This window comes from Ictalurus punctatus, chromosome 13 (assembly GCF_001660625.3).
Source record: "Ictalurus punctatus breed USDA103 chromosome 13, Coco_2.0, whole genome shotgun sequence".
NCBI lineage: Eukaryota > Metazoa > Chordata > Actinopteri > Siluriformes > Ictaluridae > Ictalurus > Ictalurus punctatus.
This window is the reverse complement of record NC_030428.2, coordinates 22,021,041-22,044,692: the sequence shown is the minus strand read 5'-3', so window position 1 is coordinate 22,044,692 and position 23,652 is coordinate 22,021,041. Positions and strand designations below refer to the sequence as shown.

Here is a 23,652-nt window from a genome sequence, read left to right as displayed (position 1 = left end):
TCTCTCTCTCTCTCTCTCTCTCTGAGCGAGATAAAGTGTTTTTCTGCAGTGCTAATAATTACTCATCATCTCCGCCAGTCATATCACAAGACTCCTTATACGTCGCTCCCAATGTTACCTGACGATTACTACAATTAAGACCGCCGCTCTCACTGAGACGAAAGCCTGCCTGCGTGAGACTCTCTCGAACTCCTTGTCCATATGGCACCCAGGCCGACGAGATGTAAAGATAGTTTAAGGAAATCATGTCTCCTCTCCACTTTAATCTGTTGTTAGCTACAAGGTGTCTCGGCTAATGAAGCGGATTTAGCGGCCGATGTTGGAGTGTGACGGGAGAGCAGGCCCCTATTGGTGGAGGAGACACTGGTTGGGTTTGTTTTGTTCCTCTCAGCCTGCCGGCTTCACGCTGGGAATATTATTAGCGGTGAATGGTATTTGAGAAGCATTTCAATGTAAATTCATGAGCGCCGTGCTAAGTGTAATTGACTCCTCTTTCCTCCCTTCGCCGAGACGTAGCAGACTCCAGGTTAAACGGAAACTATTAAAGCTCCGAAACGATTCCCAAGCTTGCTTTCGTGACAAATGCGGCCGGTTATTATTACAAGCATTTGCTGTTCTGCCCGTGGACGTGAACCATTTAAACGCGGCTCTTCTTGTTATCACGGTCCAATATCTGGAGTGGTACACAGTATATCAGCAGCATTGCAGGAGATGGGCGAGGTGAGCTGGCTGGAGGTGCTAATGTCATTCTAAAGTGTAAAGCAATTATTCTGTTAGTTCTAGCCTCAGGTTATGAATACATTGAGGAGCACGGGGCCCAATAGATGTAGCTACTTCAAAAAGCTGAGAGAAAGAAGATGAATTTTAATGCATGGGTAATTGCTCGACTTGAATGCATTTCTAATAAATTTTCTTGTATATTAGATTGAGGAGGAAGCGGCATAGATTTGTGCTTGCCAGATTGAAACGAACGGGAGAGGAATGGCAAGATGCGAGGCAGCCATTAATTTGCGAGCAAAGCAGGCAGGTTAGCACTATATCATCGCAATAAAGATCCTTTGATCAAGCACAAACGGAAAGAATAACATCTAATCAGATTCCTATTTCTCTCTTTTCACTCTGGTCTATATGGAGAATAATGGACGAAACCGCTTTCAAACCGAGAGACTAAGCAGAGTGAGCGCGAAGGCCCCCCTTAGCAATCTCGTCCTTCATCACATGACTGACTCCTGATATTGCCTTTATTCTCGCTCCCTAGCTTCGTATATAAATATGTTCATTTGACGCCCCTCACCCGGGATCGAGCGCGCAAATTTTGATCTTATCTAAAATTAGGGAGGTAAACTTCAATTTGGCGCCCTCTCACTACCGACGTACATACGTAGGAGTGGCATTATTAGTGTATATCCAAAGCAATACAGGCTCGCCGTATTGGTTTTCTGTCCCGAGCACAATTACCCGTCAAAGCACGGCCATTGTAGATTCCATACAACAGGAGGAAAGAGTGGAGAGGGAAAAGGCACAGTGGAAATCAATATCAGGCTGGTATTATCAACTCTGCACTGAAGTGGCAGAGAAAACAGGGGTGTGACGCGTTCACCTTAATGCTAACACGCGGTTTACATTTCTCCCTGCAAACCCCCTCCTCCTTATTACTCCAGCCTGTCTTGGCCCTAATAGTGCCGTCCCTCACACACACTCATGGTCTCATTGCGAATCCGTGTAAGGGTCAATTGCTGCTTTGCGCGGAGCCGGCTGTGACCCACCGGGTTCGCCGCCTCGAGCAGACGGCTGCCGTAACTATGATAAATCACTTGGCACTTTCATTTACATGCCGCTGAACTCCGCATTTGGGTCCATTAAAAGCCAAAATCAAATATTTATGTTGTTTATTGGAGCTGCTAGAATCCATCTCTTCTCGGCAATCGGTTTGCGCCGAAGGCCCCTGGTGTTGAAGGTTTACCTGAATTAGAAAAAGCCCCCCTTCTGAAGCTTTCACACCCACTTTTCCTGCGTCGCATGCTTTTTTCTGCCTTTACACTTTCCCAGAGTGAGAAAAAAAAAAGAAAAAAAAAACCCACCGCATTTTCCCGACAAATCGATACTTTGTTGTTGTTGTTGTTGTTGTTGTTTGGGGTTCTTTTTTTTTAAAAAAGTTAGGTCTAATGGATATAAGTGTGTCTTTTGAAGCTTAGCAAAAGGCAGAACATCATGGTGTTTGGAACAAAATGCCGGGTGTACAGGCAGGGAGAGGCGGCCTGGCTGGTTCTGTTTTATTGGTAATGGATAGTTTAAAGCATTTACTGGAACAAGATTTCCTGTCTAGATATTGCTCTCCACAGAGGGAGAGAGCCAAGTGTAATTGAAACACATCATGTGGCGTGGGCTGGCTCTGCTCGGGGATGCTTAGCTTGGTGTGTGTGTCTGTGGGACACGAGGCTAGTCGTGCTTGTGCTTAAAGCAGCCAGGCTCGTCTTAATGATAGCACCCGTGCCCCCATGCTGGGCTTTAATAGATATTTGTATGATAGCTGTTATTAGACTTTTAGCGGTGGTCAGCTCTCACTGAGCGCCCATTAACTGGGTACAAAATAATATCTTAATGTGGTATTATGAAAGGGCCCAGCCCTTAGTGCTTGGGCTCAGAGGGGAAATGAACATGTTTTGGAGCTGATCACAGCCAAATGGGGCGATAAATACATTTATCAGAATGAATAAGCAAAGAATGATCAGATTTTCTTTTTCTTTTTGCTTTGTTCTTTGGCGTTTTTATTTTATGTCATACATCCAAACTAGGAGATGGCAAGATGTGTCATGGGAACATCTCATGAAGCACTCGAATTGCGCGATTTAAATGAAAAAAAGAATGAAATCAAATAAATAAATACGCACAGAGCATGCTGATATTAACGTTTGGGCTTCATTTATTAACCCGCTAAGGCTTGGACTTATATCAGAAAGCTTTGTAAACAAAAGATTAAAGTGGATCTAGCTTTGGAAAATGAAAGGAAAACAAGAGCAAAATAATCACACATCAGAAAGAGGGCTCTGCTCCGATTACAATCACCACTGCTTACTGGAGTGGAAAAATGTTTAATTGAACTATTTCGCTACACTGAAAGTTTGCGCAATTCTGGCAGAATTCAAACACTGGGGTCTGCAGGTTGCCTGCTTTCTGTGTGTGTGTGTGGGTGTGTGTGTGTGTCAGTGATTTGATTCGTGATGACTTGCCAAAAGAGATTGCATGTACTAACATCGGCATCCTGAATTGCTTCCCATTTTGAAATTTCTACGATATACATCTTTCCATCTGTCTCATTCGCTTTCTCTCTCTTTCACTTCCACTCACTCTCTCTCAGCTCTACTGACCTTTGGCAACCTCTCCGGGTCACCTGGATGTCTGGGGATGACCTTCTGCAGTCTCTGGAAGCCGTAGTCAATAGTTGGCTCGTTCAAAGCTAAACCGCAAAAAAAAATAAAATAATAAAAAACATAACAAGCATGGCGTGTTAGTTTCGCTCACAGGCGCGCACACGGCTTTAGCAGTCAAACTGAAATGTGGCATACATAAAGTTTATTGCATTTATTCATCAAATCTATGCAAATATCTGGATGTGTGCGAGCATTTGAATAAAACACAATAACATACTTTAGTTTTAGTGTGCAGTATACAGATAAACACATGTACACACAGCACAATGTTGGAGGCATTTTTTCCCCTCCACCTCGCTTATTTGAAGCAAACTGGCTGTAATTGATCAAATAAATTTTGAGAGCTTAGTGGATACATTATGAATGAGGTAGTGTGAGAGCTTGATGGTTAGCACCCCCCTAACTCTAAGCCCACTCTCTCTCTCTGTCTCTCTCTCTGTCTCTCTGTCTCTCTCTCACACACACACACGCATACACACATACATATATGTACACGCAAACACACAGCAATCATGGCTGTCAGTATGTTGAAGTCTGCATCAGGCCTTTCCTCCTGTATCACCAGCTAGATTTATAGCAAGCGGCTGATGATGACATATGTCTGGCTATTGCTGCTTTCAGATTTATCCCTCTCTTTCTCTCTCTCTCTCTCTCTTTCCCCCCTTCTTATTGCCTGAGTGCAAACCATGCAGGAGGTGCACTTCATCTTGCAAAGCTTTAATAATCTGTGAATGGCTGACTACAAACTGATGTAGGGCGCCATCATTCTACAGCTGTGTTGGGCTAGCCTCGTGAAATTGCTGGCCACAAATAGTAATTAATCTTTCTTCCTCTCTTCCTCTCTCTCTCTCTCTCTCTCTCTCTGTCTTCACACACACACACACACACACACACACACACACACACACACACATACACAGCGAGCCTCCTCCTTCTAAAATTGTAATTTTGAGTACGAACAGGGCAGGTTATAAATCAGAGGCCAGGGCCGCCACATATACAAGTGCATGAATCATAATCTCAACTCGCTGCAACTGCACACATTGTGTTTAACAAGCTTTAGAGGAACTGCCGGAGGTCTATTACCACTCTCCTCCACTGAAAAAGATAAAAATAAAATAAAGGAAACAGACTGGAGAAAGCAGCCGGAACATGCAAGCTGAGCAGGTAAAACGTTATTGGATATAAAAATAGATATAGTCAGGTAAAGGCAACAATGTTATCCCAGTCAGAAGAGCTTCTGAGAGCTGTCTAATATGAACTTTCAGAAAGACTGGGAAGTTCCTGGTGTTTCTGAATAGTAGGAGGTTCATATTGATTATCAGGCTGTTGATCAAACGAGGAAGCGGAGCAATAACAGAATGTAGTAAATGGTCTGCACTTATATAGTGCTTTACATTGGGTCTCATTCACCCATTCACACACACACTCATACACCAATGGTAGCAGAGCTGCCATGCAAGGCACTAACTTGGAGCAACTTGGGGTTCAGTGTCTTGCCCAAGGACATTTCGGCATGTGGACTCATGTGGGCCAGGAATCGAACCGCCAGCCATATGATTAGTGGACTAAACTGTTTTTTTTTGTTTGTTTTTTTGTTTTCAAATGTTGAAACACAACAGTAACGTTGAAATGAAATCAACGTATCTATACTGTGAGAGACAATAGCTTCTGTAGGTATTTGTATAATGAGTGGACTAAATCATACTATACCGTATGTAAACTTCCATTTAAAAGTAAACAATCATTACCATGTATGGAAATGGCGTAGGATGATCGAGACCAGTTCAAGTTTCATACAATGATTTCTATTTATATCATTTTGAAATGATTGAAATATATAGTTCTCAGCAATCGCCTTTTAATCATCAGACCATGATTCGAATCCCAGCGATGCCATAGACATCTGTGGCCAGGAGTCTTTAGAGGAATGGTGTCCATGCTCTCTGTAGGAGGAGGGATGGCATAGTCTCTATCTCGTGTTAATCCCAGTGACACTCTCCAATCGTGGGCGTCTCTGATCTCATGTATGCGGAAGAGGGTGGAAAGCGCTTTCCTCCGAGTGTGTCATGCAGTATGAGCAACAGTTTGAAACGATGTGCTTGGCTTGGCTGTCGAGGTGTCTCAGAGGAAGCACATGTTAGCGCTCACCCTTCTCTTTTGGTATTTCTTGCATGATAGGGAGAGCTGGCTAATAGCACCAGCTTGCTAACTGCGAAATGAATTGCTAAATGACCACATTGGCGAGAAAATGAAGAAAAATTTTGAAGACCACATCGTTGAATATTACGTAGCAATTAAAATTCAAAATGTTGAATTAGTCTTCAGTAATTGTCATAATAATAATAATAATAATAATAATAATAATAATAATAATAATAATAATGTAGACTTTGGGACCATACTATAGTGAACATCATATTGACACTATGAAGGGTTTCGGAAACTGTTCCTTGTTCCTATCTTTATTCACTACCCAGTATGTATGCTGGAAAGGCAGAGAGTAGCTGAAACTTCCACTGACAAGAACTTCCTCAAAATAATTGGTCGACTTTATGATGAAGTGGCACAATTACATCTAAGTGTGGGGGCTAATGATCGATATCTGCCACAGCTGTATCTCTAAGCATGCAAGCACTGTACACACGTATATGTGTGTGTGTGTGTGTGTCCATGTGACTGACAGGCGTGATGCTATTTGACATGCCATCATGCATGGTTGAAGCCAGTGTCACATAGGAATGAGAAATAAGATGCTGCCTTGTTAATACAGCATTGATCGGCTATATTGATTTTACATGACATGACTCTTGCAACGATGTAACTCTCACAGTGTCTCTCGGTCTGTCTTTCTCTCTCTTTCTCCATTCCTGCACTCGCTAGTTGTTCCTCTCTATCTTCTCTAGACGTTAGTGAAGGTGAGAGAGTACCAGTTGCACTGCTGATGTGCGTACAGGTTCATTTGATGTAAAATCCAGTTTATCTTCAATCTGTGCTCATAGGGTCAGATTTAAACTCATTTATAATACCATAAAAGGTTACTCTTTATGTACAGTATGCAATTAATGCCTGTATATGTATTGTATGTGTTGCTACACCAGATTTGTCAGAGAAACATGCTGGTTTTTAGATCTGGAATGGCAATGGGGGAATAGGAACACTTACGAGTAGCACCGTTTAATTTTGTACAGCATTTACTTGTACATAATGTTTAAAGACTACAGCAATGCTACTGCACCTGACACTTGCACCAGCTCCAGTCATACAATGTTCAGGAATAGTGGTACGAGTGTAAATACAAGGTAAGTAAAAGGTAAAACACACTGCATAGCTTCACACACACTTATGCATAGACTTATAGGGATGAGATTGTGACAGTGTCTATGGTTTAATAGATGCATTCTGATGGAGATAAATGCACATCACTTATTGATCTGATGCTAATGACACTGAAGAGGTCACGGGATCCTTCATTGACACCCATCTCTCACCTCACTGCTACACACACGCACCCACACACCTGCAGAACGAGTACGCCATGTTAAAGAAACCCCAACTGAAGTAGATGTTATTATGTCTCCTCAAAATTATTTTTATTATTAAGTAACGTTAATAGGCGTTACAGTGAGTGTTCAAAGTGTTATTGACTGACAAAAGAGATGGAGAAAAAAAAATCAGTGATGTTAACCTCCAGACAGCCCTTTACATCACGAATACAGACCGTTTTAGCTCCTACACACACATACACATTCTGTCTCTTTCCTTTGCTGAGAAATGCTCAGAAATACAGTATAAAGGACAAATTGAGTAATAACAGCTTAACCAGAGAGATTTCCACCTCCTTCTTTCTCTCTCTTTCGTTCTCTCTTGCTCGCCTATAGATGACACCACATCCACCCACTTACTCAGAGTACAGTGGGAATATAAAACCTTCACAATCTTTCTCATGCACACACACACACACACACACACACACACACACACACACACATAGACACACACAGACATGCTCCAGTCACTGAAACGATGCTGGACTATCTGAACCAGGCCGGACTGTGACCCCTCCTCTTGGGCTCTGCGCCAGCCCCTTGCCCTGGGCTCAGCCAATCAATAGCACTTTCCTGTTTTGGAGGCGGGTAATTATGAGGTGGAGAGAGTGGCTGACCTCTCACCTGTCCCGCATTACACTGCTGATATTAAGATAAATTGCCCGATTTTGGGTAAACATATGCTGCAATTCAGCCTGTCAGCAAGGGTTTGCTCAAGGATAATTTGTATTGATCTATCTGCTTCTTCCCAATGCAGCTCGCTGACCTCACGGATAATGAGAGAGCAAGGAACAGAGAGAGAGAGAGAAAGAGAGAGAGAGAGAGAGACCACAGACACCATTGTTTCAAGGCTCATGAGGGGCTAAGTGTTTGTATACATAGTATATACGTATATACGTGTCTGATTGGCGGCCTGGCATCTGTCAGTGGCTAAGGGCTTTCGCTTACATCTTCATTTCTCATCTCTTTTTTTTTGTTTTGTTTGTTTGTTCTATCCATCCAGAATGAAGCGGGAAAGTGCTGCTTAGCTAACAAGCATAAATGAGCTTGTTAAATCAAACGAGGCAGGCATCGCTCGCAGCACTCTCACGATCTACAGAGCTCCAGTGGAAAGAGGGAGTTGTGTCTGCTAATGAGCTAGCAGATTTTACTGTGAAAAAGAGGACAGAAAACAGAAGAGCTCTGACTTGACATTGACAGATGACAAATCTCAAGCTGCCTAGATCACAATATTGTGTTTAGATGTTATGTTTTCAGTTCTGGTTTATAAGATACAGAGCTCAGAAGATGTAAGTTCAAATCCCAAATGCTAGACAGCCACTCAGTGTTGTGCCCTCTTAACATTTGGTCCCTGCTCTGAGGTTTTTTTTTGTTTGTTTTTTTTTTTTTTTTCAATTGTAATTTACGCAAATGAAAAAGAAATCTAAAAACAGGACCATTTCAAAATGTCTATCTGAGTGAATATGAGTGTATATGCATGAGCATGTCTTTATATGTGTGCATCTGAGCAGGACATCTGTATATTTGAAGATGGAGTGCTTTGACCTTGTTCTCCCAGATTGTACATTGTCATCCCTCACGTCTGACACCTTACACGCCAGAAGATACATATCTCTGACATGCCTCTTTTTCCCGAATAACACAGCCGTTCTACAATAACAGCGTAAGAAAGTGACACGTCTGCCGTAAATCCTGATGAATTATCAGACCACACGGCAACTTGAAGTTACGAAATTTAAGACCAAAGTGTGCGGAAAAGAATTACGACAATCCAAAAATATTCGAAAGGGAAGCGCTGTCAGTCATGTGTCAGATTCGGGCGTGTGAAGAACATGGCTCAAACGTAGCGAGGTGATGTGATCTAAAATGTCGACAGTGTTAATGGCACTCGGGATCGACGACAGAATGAAGTCAATGACGGAACAAAGCGCGACAACGTCGTGAGAGAAATCCCGGAAATAATCGAGTGGTGCTTGCTTTTTTTCAGGCTTTGTCAGCTGTTTTCTGCAAGCTGTAGGCATGCTTTTATTTATTTATATATTTATTTATTTATTTATTATTTTGCTGTGAATTTTATCAGTACGTATGACTGAATTTTGCAAATCGTTAATAGTGATGTTGTCGGGAGTTTTTTTTTTTTTTTTTCACAGCAGATTGTGAGTGACTCACATTTTTTGGAGCGCTCAGATCCAAAGAAACAAAGTGATCATACAGAGAGAGAGAACAAAAAAAAGAGAGGGGGATAACTTTGATAAGTAGACGCTGGTGTAATTGTGCTCCTTTGAACAAACATGAGCGAAAACAGGGGGCTCTCGACTGGCATTCCACGCCCACATTATGGCCTATTATGATAAGGCTATATCTTTGCACAAGATAATGAGTGGCTTTATTGCTGTTGCTTGCTATTACTTTGTCTAATTATACTTAACTGCTCTGAGCTTATCTCTGCTCCACCTACACCATCAAAAAGTCTTACCCCCACCACACACATGATTTTTTTTTCCTTCCCTCCATAACCCAAATCAGTAAGAAGGAAAAGAGGGGCTTTAAAGGGAAAGCAAGAAAAGAGCAAGAAGAGAGAGAGAGGTTACAGTTCAGAGAGAGTTTCAGTATAGCGCTGTGCCTCTGTGATAGTGAGAGTGGAGAGAGCTTTCTCAAGGGAACAAAGGACGGCCGTTTAAAACAGGCATGAAATACCATGAGCTCGGACAGTAGTGCCTGTGACAAATGTATGCTCTCTCTCTCTCTCTCTCTCTCTCTCTCTCTCTCTCTTTCTCTCTTTCTTTATTTTCCTCTTATTCACTCTTTCTGTCTTTATATCTCCCCCACCTTCTTCTATTTAAGACGTGCAAACGTTAAGGAAACAACAAAGCACAGACAGGAAGCATCTTTTAATACCGAACAGCCATCGTTCCAGCCCAGTGGAGGAAGGAAGGTGAAGTGAGACAGACGGAGGATTGGGGGGAGAAAAAAAAAAAGAAAAAAAAAAAAAAGAAAAAGCACAGCTTTCATTTACTCCAATCCCTCGCTGGCATAACAAAAACAGGAAAAGATTCATTTGGTTCCAAACAAGCCGCAGGATTCATTTGCTAAACCAATTCAGTTTTTCAACTCATAATAACGCATATATCCCTTCTAACCATATGCCTGTAATAATATAGTTAGTTTCCTCTTCGCAAAAACAGACCACCACTGTAATTATAATTTCATTGAGCGGACCCAGACATATAATCTACGCTGAGCAATGAGACATTTGTTACTGTCAAACCAAACAGAGACATGGAATATGAGGCTGAGAGATATAGAGAGAGTGAGCAGGGATGTTGTATGCAGAAAAATGAGATGTAATATAAAGTATAAAATATGTCATATAAAAATGAAGGCAAGCCCAATCACACTGTTCAATGCGAGGCCGTGCCTCTAGAGGGGGTTCGCGATTTCAGTGAAAAAGTGTTATTTGCTGACAAGTGCTTTACACCCCCAATTCAGCAGAAAGACGCCAATACTGATTATATCAGAAGGCGCTTATGAAATGAGCCGCTGATTGTTAACTGAATAAAGTGGGCCAGGTGGATAAAAAAAAAAAACAGCATGAGGAACAAGAGTGATAGGCTGCAATTATCACACTCTGCATCATACAAAGAGGTATTGTGGAAAATGTTTCTCGTGGCCAGCCTGGTAGATATAGAGATAGAGTATCGACAATAACAACAACAACAAATAAAAAAAGCTAAGCTGCTGGTTTGGTAGCATTCAAAAGCAGAGCCTACTTGAAAACAAAACAAAACAAAACAAAAAACACACAGATGTGAGAGGAAAATTTCTCCCAGAATTCAAGGCTCGCGTTCTCTTCGCCCAGGCGCTAACTTCATTTTATTGCCATCTATCTCAGAAGGAGCTATTCCATCTCTAAGAAATTCAGATGCTCCGGAAATTAAAATTTCAAAGATCTTCAGAGGTGGGTGGGAGAGGGAAGGGTGGGGAAAAAAAATCAATGGTGACAGATCAATGCTCATAGAAATTTCATGAACTTTGAACCGATACAGGCATGATGATTGGAGTGGGAATGGATGGAAGGCTGGAGAAGACTCCTAGAGCTTGGACAGAGACAGAAAGCCACTCTTCTCCAGACCATTGCGCCCTTTCATATTTTATTCCACTGACACAAATTACATTTCGAGTCTATCTCTATAACAAGGAGGGTTAAAAATTAAAAAGCACCCACCCAGCCCCCCCACACACACCCCACCTTTGACCACTGTCCACTCTGCTCTTCTATCTTCTTTCTTACACAGATGTTTGACTTTTAACTACCACCAACAGAAACACACCTTATGCCTTAACAGCCAAACGATGCTAAATGAAATCAGACTTAGATAATTTCATGTCCAAATTAATACTGTGAAAAAAGATCAATACATGGGCAAACTGCAAAAAAAATAAAAAATCAATGGGTCCGTTAAATTATGGCTACTTTTCTTTTTTTTTTCTTCCTTGATCAAGATGAGTTAAGTTTGTTTTAGCTGTAAATATGTTGTAGCTTTTAGCATTAATCTATAAATAAAAGCTACGCTGGAAAAAGATACGATGCCTAGGTCTGGATAGGTGAGGGGTGTAGAAAGGAGAAGAGGATGGGAGGAGAAAAACGTGTGAGTCATCCATCAGAAAATGCTCTGGTCACTGGAGCACAACTAATGCGCGTGACTTAGTAAGGGCGAATCTATTTAAAGCAGGCAGAAACAGGAAAAAATTGCAAAGGCCAAAGAAGAACCAGTGCTACCAATTATATCAAAAACGTTTTTTGTTTTTTTTGCTCTTTAATGAGAGAATTTTAAGTCAGGGACTGTGTAGTTCCAAAGATAACGGAATTCTGCTTTAGTATATTATATTATATTATATACACTATATATTAAAGTGACTGTAATAAACGGGGGGGGGGGGGGGGGTGATCCAAATCTCAGCCCCCCCCCCCCCCCCCCACCCCCCTACCCCCACGCCTGCCCCCACTCCCCATTTCCAATGATCTTTTGCAGATCAAGTCTTGTAGACCCTGAGAATAAAGTGGAGGTGGCATCTTGCTGGCTTCTTTTCATGAGGATGAAGGGGTGTGACGAAGATGGCACTGATTACATAATCGTCCAGCTTCTGATTACTACAGTACATTTCTCCATGAGTGTGTGTATGTGGGGGAGAAGATAGAGAAAGAGTAGCTCTATCTGATCCAGTTTGAGGGTGGAGAAAGGTTGATGCACCGATAGTTTCTTCTAAATCACCCGCTGATCTTCCAGCGATAAGGCGTTTCATGTGGCACCGTTTAAAGAGTTTATTTACTGCCAGTCTCCCATCTTTCTGCCTTCACCTCCGGCCATGTGTATTGTTCATGCCGGAGCAGCGATGAAACCAGGACCTCTATCAGATCGTGTCCAAGAACAACTTAAAGACAGAAGGCTCTCCAGCAGGGCTGAAGTTTGACAGGGTTCTAAATGGTCATGTCTGTTTTTAATAGCTTTTAATTTTCAGTAATTACTCTAATAAAGGGACTGGGTTTGGTGCCAGTAATTGTGTGTTTCTGGATGTTTGCATGTGCCAGGTCAATTGAAGTGTGTGGCAGTGTTGCAGAGTGAAGTGGCGAGACGACCCTTTTGTCCTCTTTGGCGGATGATGAATGGCTGTCTCCTTCTCAGTGCGTTTTGTCAGTTTTGGCGCAGCCGAGTCAATACCTTCACCTTGACGAGGAAACTTTGTGATTTATCAGAGCCACTGGCCAATGAGCAGGCCAGGAGAGCCAGACCCTCTGAGATACAGAGAGTGGCCTTTGGTCAACGTCTTCTCGAATGGAATCGTGAGAAGGTGTATGATAGACAAATGGCTCTTGTTAAAGGCAGCCAAAAAAATGAAGGGGGAGTTAGAGAGGGAAGGAGAGTGAGAGAGAAAAAAAATGCTTGACTTGAACTAATAACAGAAAGGGGCCGTGGCGGTCACTGTGGGTCCAAAGATGAAGCACCCTGTCACGCAGCAGGTTGGGAAATTAGCAAATAATGTTCCTTGGCCCTGATAAATGGGTGACAGCTCTCCTTCACCAATCATTTTTTAACATTTTGATGCATGTCTACAATCCCATCGGAGGAAAGGAAAAGTTTACCGGCCCTCAATTTCCGTGTGATAAATGGTGGCCGGTAAATGTACGATTTCTGTATGAGGTATAGTTCATTTTAAGCAATTCTGGTAAATGGGTGTCACTGATTAGGACAAATAGTCCAGCGGGGTGAGAGCTCCAGTGGTACATCTCTCTCTCTCTCTCTCTCTCTTTCTTTATCTCACCTCTTTTCTCTCAGCTCCAGTAGAGCGTTGAGGCCAGGCTCTCGCAGTGACCATGCAATACCTAAATAGAAAGCAATGGCTTTGATGCAATTAGAGTCCAATGCTGAGCTATATTTATGATTGCTGTCATTGCTATAAATGATTTGCCAGGGTGCTCATGAGCCCTTCTTCCATCTCACCTACCATCCAAACTATTTCTTCTTTTCTCTTGGATGACTGGGAGAGAACGGGATGTGTGTCTTAAGATTAAACGCAAAAGGTCTGTATATGTAATCCCATAAATACACAGACAGGATACTGGCTGTTTAAATGAACACTGTTTACCTTTTAAATCCCTTACATGGTTAAGAAAGTTAAAAAAAAAAAAAAAAAAAATTATAAATAGGACAGTCTGTCAAATCCAATAGAGAAGCTTAAAGGGAACATCTGGACAAGGCTTTTCAAAATTGCATGATCAGCCTGTGAAGCTTCTTCGAATGACTGCTATTGACAGGAGGACAAACACGTCTGTCGCTCTGACAGGCTGTTCAGCACGGCACCTGATCAATGGATAACTGATACAGGTCTCGGACGCCACCAAAACATGCTAACAAACAAGGTGACGCAGGTAAGAAAAATCACAGTACATGAAGATCTTTAAAGGATACAAAGGTATGAGCTGAAGAAGAGCAAGAAGCAGCAAAGCCAATAAACTCCTGGAGCCTGCGGTTGTAAATAACCTCATACACATATATAGACACAGCATGACACACTCCAAAACAAACACAAACGCTTGCACGTACACATACTGGCTCTGCATCCGTGGACGGTGGGTATTAAATGACACTCTGTTTTAGACGAGGGACTCGCAGATCATAAAGCGCTTACACACTTTCGGTGTTTGTGTGACCTTACGGTCTACTCCGATGTCGTATCCTGGTTTTATTGTGCTCTGCCTGGCCTGCTACACTTTGAGCATCCAGCGGGTATCATTTCACTGCTGACCCCAACGCTCTGCTTGAAGTGTCAGAGAGAAAATGAGAGGAAGAGACAGACGAGGAATGTGCGAGGACACGGCCTGCCTTTTAAAGCCAGACTGGAGTCATTTGCTTAAGGAAGGTTGACCTCTCAGACAGGTGGCTTGCGCTGACATGATGGAGAAGAATTATCGACTCTTAAAGTAGTGCGCTGTTTCTGGTGACCCAGCGTAAATCTAAGTGAGTGTGAAGGACCTTTAGGAATCAAAATTTAACACTACTATCTACGGATGGGCTGATGTAATACAGGGTATCGGATTAGACATATTTTCCGATATTACTCCGCTGTTAAAAAGTTCCTTAAAGTGATACTCTAAGGATTTTTTCCAGCTAATCTTTATCTAACACACTTGTAGAGTATGGACGGCATGTTTCTATGTTTCTACATATCACTTAGAATGGAAGAAAGCATTTATAAGGACAACTTTAGTATGATCTTCTATGTCTCATCACAAGGGAATTTTGATTATTACTGTATATCAGAAATGGGAAAATCTTTAACCAAAAAAATAGTACTGGGTTCTGTACTTGGTACAATGCATGAAAGCAGTAAGAGCTGTGTGTGTGTGTGTGTGTGTGTGTGTGTGTGTGTGTGTGTGTGTGCACGTGTGTGTTTCCTGAACAAGCGGTATTTGGGGGGGGCAGGGGGCGGTGTTGGGTGTTGGGGAATGTGCCTCCCCAAATAATGAATGGCAGTCAGCATCCATTGCATGCAGCCATAAAGCACTTGAGGACTGTTTATGTTCATTTTCTCTAATTCCTCTAGAATAGCCAGCCATTATTCCACTTAGACTGGCAAACACACACACACACACACACACACACACACACACACACACACACTACACAACACTTTTGCAAAAGCTTTTACTACGACCACCTACGATTCTCTGTTCAAAGCAGCCATTTATGAACTAATTCGAAGTGCAGGTCATCTGTTGTGATCGGTAACTCTCCTGACTGAAACAAATACATACACCGAGAGGGGGAACACGGAAGAGATGCGAATGTCGAGGTAAACAAACTGTCATAACCCTAACCTCATAAGAACTATAATTGATGAATTAACAAATGTAGCTATGATTGTTAAACGTTATTAATTCTGAACTGGTGACTTTGGTGCATATGGATGTTATTATTTGACTTTATCTCATTAATCTTTCTCTTAAGAATAACAATGACATGGTTCAGGCATGGAGAGTGTAACTTCCCACTTTTATTCACAGAGTGTTTCTGTTATATGTTCTATTTTTATATTCCTGGTGAGTGGCATAAGGCCATATTTTAGTATATATTTTTAGCAAATACTCAACGTATATGATTATTATACGCTTATTATATAGTTATTACATAAGGACTAAAAAATGACAAGGCATGTTCTAGGAAAATAATCAACATCATGGTGGTGTGGCATGAAAGGTCGTTGTTACCACCCTGAAGTGTTTTATTTCTCTTATGCCACAGCACGGCTATATATGTGCTTGTAATCTTTCATCTTATGTATATATTTATATTGATATTAAGCTTAGAAAAAAAAATGTCAGTTAGAAACTGACATAATGAGGAGAAATATCTGAATTTGACTTGTCACCATTTCAAGCTCTAAGTATTAGCACATGGGCCTAAGTGAAAGGCTCAGGAAGTTTGTCAGGTCTGTAGAGCAGACATTAGTGTCAGAGCTCATATAACAGGCCTGGTATTAGGCAGCTCCCCCATCTAGAGTTTCATTATCTCAAAGGCTTGTTGGCCTGTGGTCTGGCCCTGCTCAGGGGGGTTAAACGGCCCAGACTGGGGCAGGAAAGGGGAACAGCTGCCCCTGAAGGAACCCGGTGTCCCACGAAACAACTCCCACCAACCCCCACTACTCACTCTCACTCTCTCTCTCTCTCATACACACACCAACACACACACACACACACACACACACACACACAATTGAGCTCTAATTCCTGATGATTATCTCATTGTCCCGCTCGGTCTGGGATCTGATACTGAGCTTCCAGGTCAAGTATGGAGTGACCACATCACCTCCACTATCAGCCACACTAAGGAAGAGATTAGCTAGACCTTACACACTCACACACACACACACTCTACTGACTAAGGACTACAAACACAATCTTCCATACACCCTGACCTTGCTTGCTCTGTATATGAGACAAACAAGCACACACACACACACACACACACACACACACACACGCACATACATAGACACACAGTGCTGGTAACGTGTGCATTAGAGGTGGGTGTATTTACGCTCAGAAGAAAGGAGAGAGGACGTGTTGTAATGGTTTGAGATTAACAGGAGCTGGCAGCTGCCCCCTTCACCACTCCAACAGAGTAAGGATAAGGTTACAGACAGGAAAAAATGGAGAGAGGGAAAGCGAGAGAAAGAAAGAGGAAGCGGGATTTATAGTGAGCAAGCCCAGCTCATTTTCACACGATTTCCCTGCGCTCAACATTGCAACCGGGCGAGCAAGAACCAGAGAAGGATGGAGAAATAGACAAGACAGGAGAAGAGAGAGAAGAACAGGAGAGCATGAGCGAAACGGAAAGGCAGGTACATAGAGGCAGAGTTATAGAAAGAGAAAGAAATGGATGTCAGCTTGCAATATTTCCTCAGGAGAAGGGAAGAAAGAAAGAAGCATAAGGATGAAAGTTCCTCCTTTCACACTCACCGGTATAGACGAATCGTCCTGGCGCTCCTTTGCAGAACTGCTTGGACTTGTAGGACAGAGTGACCTCCACGACCCCGGGGATGTGTCTGGGTGGAGTCTGCACTCGGATAGCATGGGGCGTTATCAACTGTCAAGGAACAGTGGGCACAAACGGTTAGCACCGTGCCAACCTTCCATCGCATGCTAACTATGTTAGCTACTAAACCCAATTACGACTTGGATGCTAAATTAGTCTGTCATCCTTCCGCTTCCCAACATATCCAGAGAATGGAGCATGGGTTGGGCCAAGTTCAGAAAAAAACACAAGTCTTGGAGCTGCCTCTCGTTCTTTTCCTTTTTTTTTTTTTTTCCCTTGTAGACTTTTTACCCCTAATTGCTTGATTATTTTGCAAGCGCTTGCCGCTCGGTGCAAAATGCAGTCAAAGCCCTAGTGGATACGGCGCTTCTTAGCATGCTTGGTTGATCTGATTCCTTATCTCTTCATGTGATTAAATTGGAGGGAAAAAAAAAATATATTAAAACAAAAAATAAATAAATAAATAAATAAATAAATAAATAAATAAATATACACTGATTGGCTTTCTGAGGGGCCTCGCTAAGAAATATGTGTGAGGAGACAACTTCATCAGCATTCATTTAAAGAAGCGCTATCCTGTATCCTGAAGCTTGTAGTGACTTTAAGCTGATTAGTGTCTAATCTACAGCGATGCGTCGGCGTTGTTTAGCATTAATCTGACACGAACGCGTAAAGAAACAAAAATCTGAACAATTATCATCCTGTCCACTTCGGATCTGAAGCCCAGAATTGTACAGTCGACATGTTAGTATGTAAAGACACGTTAGAAATGTTTGTTATCATTTAATTAAGATGCACACGAGTGATTAGACACGTTATTTTTGTGTATATATTCAGAGAAGGAGATTGTCGTGACTTGCACAATTCGCACTTAAACTGTAATTGCTCAGAATATTTAGTATTCACATGCATTTGAATATTAATGAGCTTATCATTATACTGGAACAAAAAGAACAAATATAAGAAGTACTATACTATACATTTGAGCTTTATAGAAAATTGTGTTGCTTTCCTTGGCAATGTCTATCACAATGACGCAAAATCATAGTTTTACCCTAGGTAAATGCTTATATTTCATATTTATTTGTTTAAAATGCATAAATCTATTTTCTATCTATGTTTTCAATTTCCTGAATTCACCTGGGATCCACATGACAACCTGATACATAACAATCTTCAATAAAATACACCCCATGACCTTGTGTTAGACGTATCTGAGAGGAATAAAAGTATATTCATGGTTTTTAAGCTTTAGGTATTTTTTTTTTTTATCTCTAAGAATGAAAATATTATACACAATCGAGTAGCATTTGAACAATGAAATTCATTCTGCTCTTTTTGTGACTGATTTTTCCTCACATCCAAGCGTTCTTAAATTCAACAGCGCTACAAAACCAAATCAGTTCTCACCTCACTCCATACAAGCATGGTGCCGAACACGACCTGCAGGCCGTCGAAGAAGTTGTCTCCGATGAGGATGACCGTGGCTCCGCCGGTGGTCCAGCCTTCACTGGGGCTAATGGCCTTTATGCATGGGGTAGCTGCTTATGACAGGACAGAAAACATAACGCTCAGGATCGTGCTTTATCACACACACACACACACACACACATCCATATACTACACTCACTCACGCTCACCAAAATACAGAACACACACTGACTCCCTCAACGAGGAGCAATTAAACTCAAAAGCAGGCAAAGCATGAATGATTTGGGCCACGCGGCAACAAAAGGGCACGGCCATACATCAGGCTGCTCTCCTTTTTTAAAGCAGCTATTAGGAGGCATGCACATAGGGAGAGAAGAAGAGTATGGCTGTTAATAATGATTAAATCCAGTCTACATGTAGTACAGTGTATCGTTCACCCGGATCTGACAAAGCAGCGATAATAGACGCAGATCAATTTTTCCACACATTGCAAGACCTTACAACCTTTATTCTATCATTTACTGATACGACGTAGCCATGTTAATACATATCTTTATCATCATGGTATAGCTGAACGCTAAACTCTACATCCTCCCTGGGTGATGGACGGATGAGGTTTGGTCAATGTTCAAACTATGTCCTAAATACTAGAATCATCTTGTATCCAGAGCTCCTCCAGTGCTCTGTGTCTCATCACTTTCTGTCCCTTGTTCTTGTTTCTTTTTCTTTTTTCTCCAATAGTTATTACAGAGGTGTGAGAGGGACACAATGGCCTCATGTTCTCTTGCTCTGCGTTCTCAGCAGCCTGGTTAATAATGCACAGGAGACACTCGGCCTTCCTGTAAAAAGCCTATCAGCGGCAAATCATCACGGGATCTCCGCAGTGACATCATCCGGCACATCCCGTTCTGTCTGACTTCATCATACGACCTCATTATTATTACGAACATATAGGACGTTAATCACTGGAAATCAAAAGATCATATATTTGTGAGTTACCTCTCTGTTACAGATCGTTAAACGTGTTTATAATCTAATAATTATATCTTGTTAGATAGTAGGGAAGGAAGAGTGAAATAACACGGCGTGACATTGATGCGTATTCATGATTTTGTGTCAAATTTGCAACCTTCTGATACGAAAAAATAGTAAGAAATTGTGGCTATATTTAAGCAAACTTGTTTACAAGATAAATCGTTTAAAAATGAAAGGTATTCCACGGCTCACAGGATATAAAAGACGATCAGGGAAACTTATAAAATATCACATTTAACTCTGTCTGCTACAGGTAATAATAATAATAATAATAATAATAATAATAATAATAATAATAATAATAATATGAGCTTTGCACATGGACCATAAGGCCACGTTCAAGTTCCCATATCCTTCTGTGTGTGTGTGTGTGTGTGTGTGTGTGTGTGTGTGTGTGTGTGTGTGTGTGTGTATAGGGGCTGTACAGCCAGGCCTAGTTAATCACCATTAGGTATTGTTGTGTTGAACAGGCCAGACAAGGCACCTCTCTTTGTTTGCCTTAATGTTGGACTAGTGGAGGTTGTATTTGCTCATTCCTCTCACATCTCCCAGAGCAGCAGAGGCTCCATGCTCTCCCTCTGTCTCTCTCTCTGTCTCTGTCTCTCTCTCTGTCTCTGTCTCTCTCTCTCTCTCCCTCACACACACAGAGAGAGGGAGCTTGCCCTTAACTAAAGCTGTTGACTTCATGCTAATAAGTTCATACAAATTTTCATTTCTGAGGCTTGCGAGTGACATTTGCTTTTCTTAATTGCAGGCAGAGTGCTTGAAAGCAGATCAAGTCTCTGAAGACAGACACGGCTCCTCAAAGGGACTGACCTTCATCAACACTTCCAATTATAGCGAATCATTCACTAAAAATTACAGTAAACAAATTTACTTTGTGTAGGTGAGCCGACGGGAGCGACAGAGGAGGGGCCTGCATCTGTTTGTCCATGTGTATATGTGGATTTGGATGTGTTTCTGTGTACATGTGTGTGTGTGTGTGTGTGTGTGTGTGTGATGTAAAAGCAGACCCACACGAAGGGACGGAGAGCAGCTGCAGTAAGAGACCACTGCCCATTGCCTTGGAATTTGCAATGACTCCCCCCATCATGCAGAAAAAGAGATTGCAAGTCGCCTTCCCTTCTGCCGTGCGACATTTGCATACACTTTCAATACAAGGTAGTGAGGGAACATGTGTTCAATGGGAGGCGTGGCAAAGCGAATTACACAGCCATCTAACTCTATACACACACAATGTGTGCGAGCAGATGATGGAAAATGGAGAGAGCAGACATAGAGGTAATAGGCTTCAGAAGACAAGTTCAACACACTTCCAGGAAGAGGATGAGAGAAATACATTTTTATCAATGGAAGCACTTTTGTGTGTATGTGTGTGTGTGTGTGTGTGTTGTTTTTCTTGGAAACAAGGGATCACTTTTTAGCAAGGAACAGTGTGTGTATTTTGTTTTTGGAAACAAGGGATCACTTTTTAGCAAGGAACATAGTGTGTGTATTTTGTTTTTGGAAACAAGGGATCTCTTTTTAAGCACCTGAAATGATCCTTGGTACATGAGTTTTCTTACTGCAGATTTTATGAATGAATTTATGGCATATAGCAACTATGAAGTCAATAAACCAACGAACAAATCGGATATTCAGTTCTATGAATAACTAGATGATGCCACGTCTTTGTGCGCCCGTCTTTCCCACCCCTACTCCAAAAATAAATAAATAAATAAACCTAGCCACACTACTGTTTACACTCAATCATGTCATACTTGTCGAAAATCTATCCTGGACATCCAAAGGATGTCCTGAAGTGTAGCTACTTCATCTGCGTGTGTGTCCTGGCCTCCTGCCGTCTTCCCGTGTGTATTGTTGTCCTGGTGTGAAGCTCTAATCAGAGGCGCGCTCTCCTCCATGGCAACATGGCCACTGCCGCCGCCGTGTTTGTCACCTTCCTCCTTCTCCCCCAATACACTCGAACAGGTCCGCTCTTGCCTGATGCTGCCTCCCTTTGTTGAGCCGACGGCCAAACGTGCCGCAATAGTGCTGGGGATGGCCAGATGGCAGGCTGATCCAGGCGCTGATGGGATTAGAGCTCGTACCTCGTGTGTGTGTGTGTGTGTGTGTGTGTGTGTGTGTGTGTGTGTGTGTGTGTGTGTGTGTGTGTGTGTGTTGCCCATCTGGCCCCCTTTAACAGGCTACAGCCCCGCAGACGCGATCCGCTTGTCTTTATTGCATAAACCTAACAACATTACCGCCACTTGGTATGCAAATCGAGCTGGAACTGCAGGCCTTCAATGCACACGCAGAGAAAGAGAGAGAGAGAGAGAGAGAGAGAGAGAGAGAGAGAGAGAGCAAAAGAGAGGAAGAAAGAAAGCTGTCTCTCTTTCATATCGTCTTCTGTCTCTCTCTGTCTCCTTCACTTAGCTTCGCAACCTTCGCAAATAGTAAATCTGCAATGATCTGCTTTTATTGAGTGCCTCCTTAAAAACTCGTGTGTGTGTGTGTGTGTGTGTGTGTGTGTGTGTGTGTGTGTGTGCGCTGCTGCTGCACGCAGCAGGTGTAGTATTTTCCTGTCTGATTATGTGCATATGGAGTTGTGTCTCTATGTGTGTCTTGCAAATGGCTTAGTTTGTTGTTTCTGATCATGTGCATATGGTGCTGTGTGTTTGATGCAGCCTAATATAAAAAAGAGCCCCACGTGCGAGGATGTGAGGTGCACTTGCATTCCCCGTGGCCCAGATTGCATCGAGACGTGTGTTAGATACGTAGAGTGTGTGTGTGTGTGTGTGTGGGGGGGGGGGGGGGGGGGGGGGTGCTGGGGGGAGAAGAGCAGTCCGCAGTCCACTGGGGGCAGTAGCAAGGGGAATTACTTTTAGTTGAAGATCAGAAGCCAGAGTAAATTCACTGTCCGGGAACATTAGCCCTTATTAGATGATTAGATAAGAGCGGTAGGGGAAGACGAGACTGTCTCTGATACACAGCAGCACCTCTCTCGCTCTGTCTGTCTCTCTATCTCTCTCTCCCTCACTCGCATTTTCCCGCTCGGAGCACTTATCACTTCCAAGAATGTGTTTCTAATCTCAAATACCCCAGTCTCTCTCTATCTTTCTTTCTCTCTCTCTCTCTCTCTCTCTCTCTCTGTTATAGCTTTCATCAACTGAAGTGTGGATATGGACAGGATTATGGTTTACAACTGTACATGTCCCGTACACATGTGCCTGTATGTGTCGGTCTTGATTTTACACATGCACACACATGGTAGAAACGAGTAAATCTGGCTGTTATCACCTTCTTCCCAGTCATCAATGGCTTCTGCATAGTCGTAACACACATGTGTCTCACTGTATCATTTATCCTTTTTGTTTCTTGTGAAAAAAGTTCCACATAAAAGAAGTCCATATAATATTTCTGAAAAATTAGCAGGAGTGATTATGTTGGGAAGGCTGAAACTGAAGGTGAATGACAGTCATAAGTCCAGGGTTGGATCTCTTCCTTCCCTTTGCTCTAACTGTTCCCAGTTCGCTCTTAAAGCCCCTTATTAGGAGGCTAGTGGCAATATCAGCTCGGCCTAAATTTGACGTCTGGGCCGGCTGAAATCCCAGGTAGCTAAGTGGTGTGAAAGAAACAGTGTGTGTGTGTGTGTGTGTGTGTGTGTGTGCTGAGCGAGAGGAGGACACCTTTTAAAACCATAGGGACTTTTTTTTTCTAAAAGACTTGTTAAAACATCACGGTTGTTCATAGAAGAGCTGACGGGATTGCAGTAGGAAAAAAAAAAAATAAGAAAAGAATGAAACCGAGTCTGAGATATAAATCACAGGGAGTTCAACTTTATCAGTTGTTTTTTAAATGAAGGTTATATTGCATCTACCAAATACTGAATTTATCGAAACACATTAATCATGGACTTAAAGAAAGGACATTAGATGAATAAAGGCAGTGGAATGGAGTAAAGGAAGCTCTACAAATAGGGCTTTTGAAGATGAGTAGTACCAACAGCATACAAGCTGGGCCTCTCTCTCTCTCTCTCTCTCTCTCTCTCTCTCTCTTTTCTCTCTGTCTCTCTATCCCCAGGGATCAGACAAGACAAGGGGAGAGGCTTCAACCTTCTTAATTGCTCTCCTA

General features: G+C 42.3%; 1 protein-coding gene across 14 annotated transcripts in view; it reads right to left on the bottom strand.

Moving 5' to 3' along the window:
- ebf3a (EBF transcription factor 3a) overlaps window positions 1–23,652 on the bottom strand; it is a 99,188-nt gene that overhangs the window by 8,936 nt on the left and 66,600 nt on the right. For 8 of the 14 annotated variants that reach the window (XM_017484175.3, XM_017484181.3, XM_017484182.3 and 5 more), the window contains exons 9-11: window positions 18,484–18,617; window positions 16,998–17,124; window positions 3,369–3,457 (exon numbers count right to left, since the gene is read on the bottom strand). In XM_017484175.3, coding sequence (XP_017339664.1) covers window positions 3,369–3,457; window positions 16,998–17,124; window positions 18,484–18,617 — 350 coding nt within the window. The remainder of the gene's footprint in view (window positions 1–3,368; window positions 3,458–16,997; window positions 17,125–18,483; window positions 18,618–23,652) is intronic. The other 6 variants (XM_017484176.3, XM_053684836.1, XM_017484187.3 and 3 more) reach the window with 1 other exon arrangement.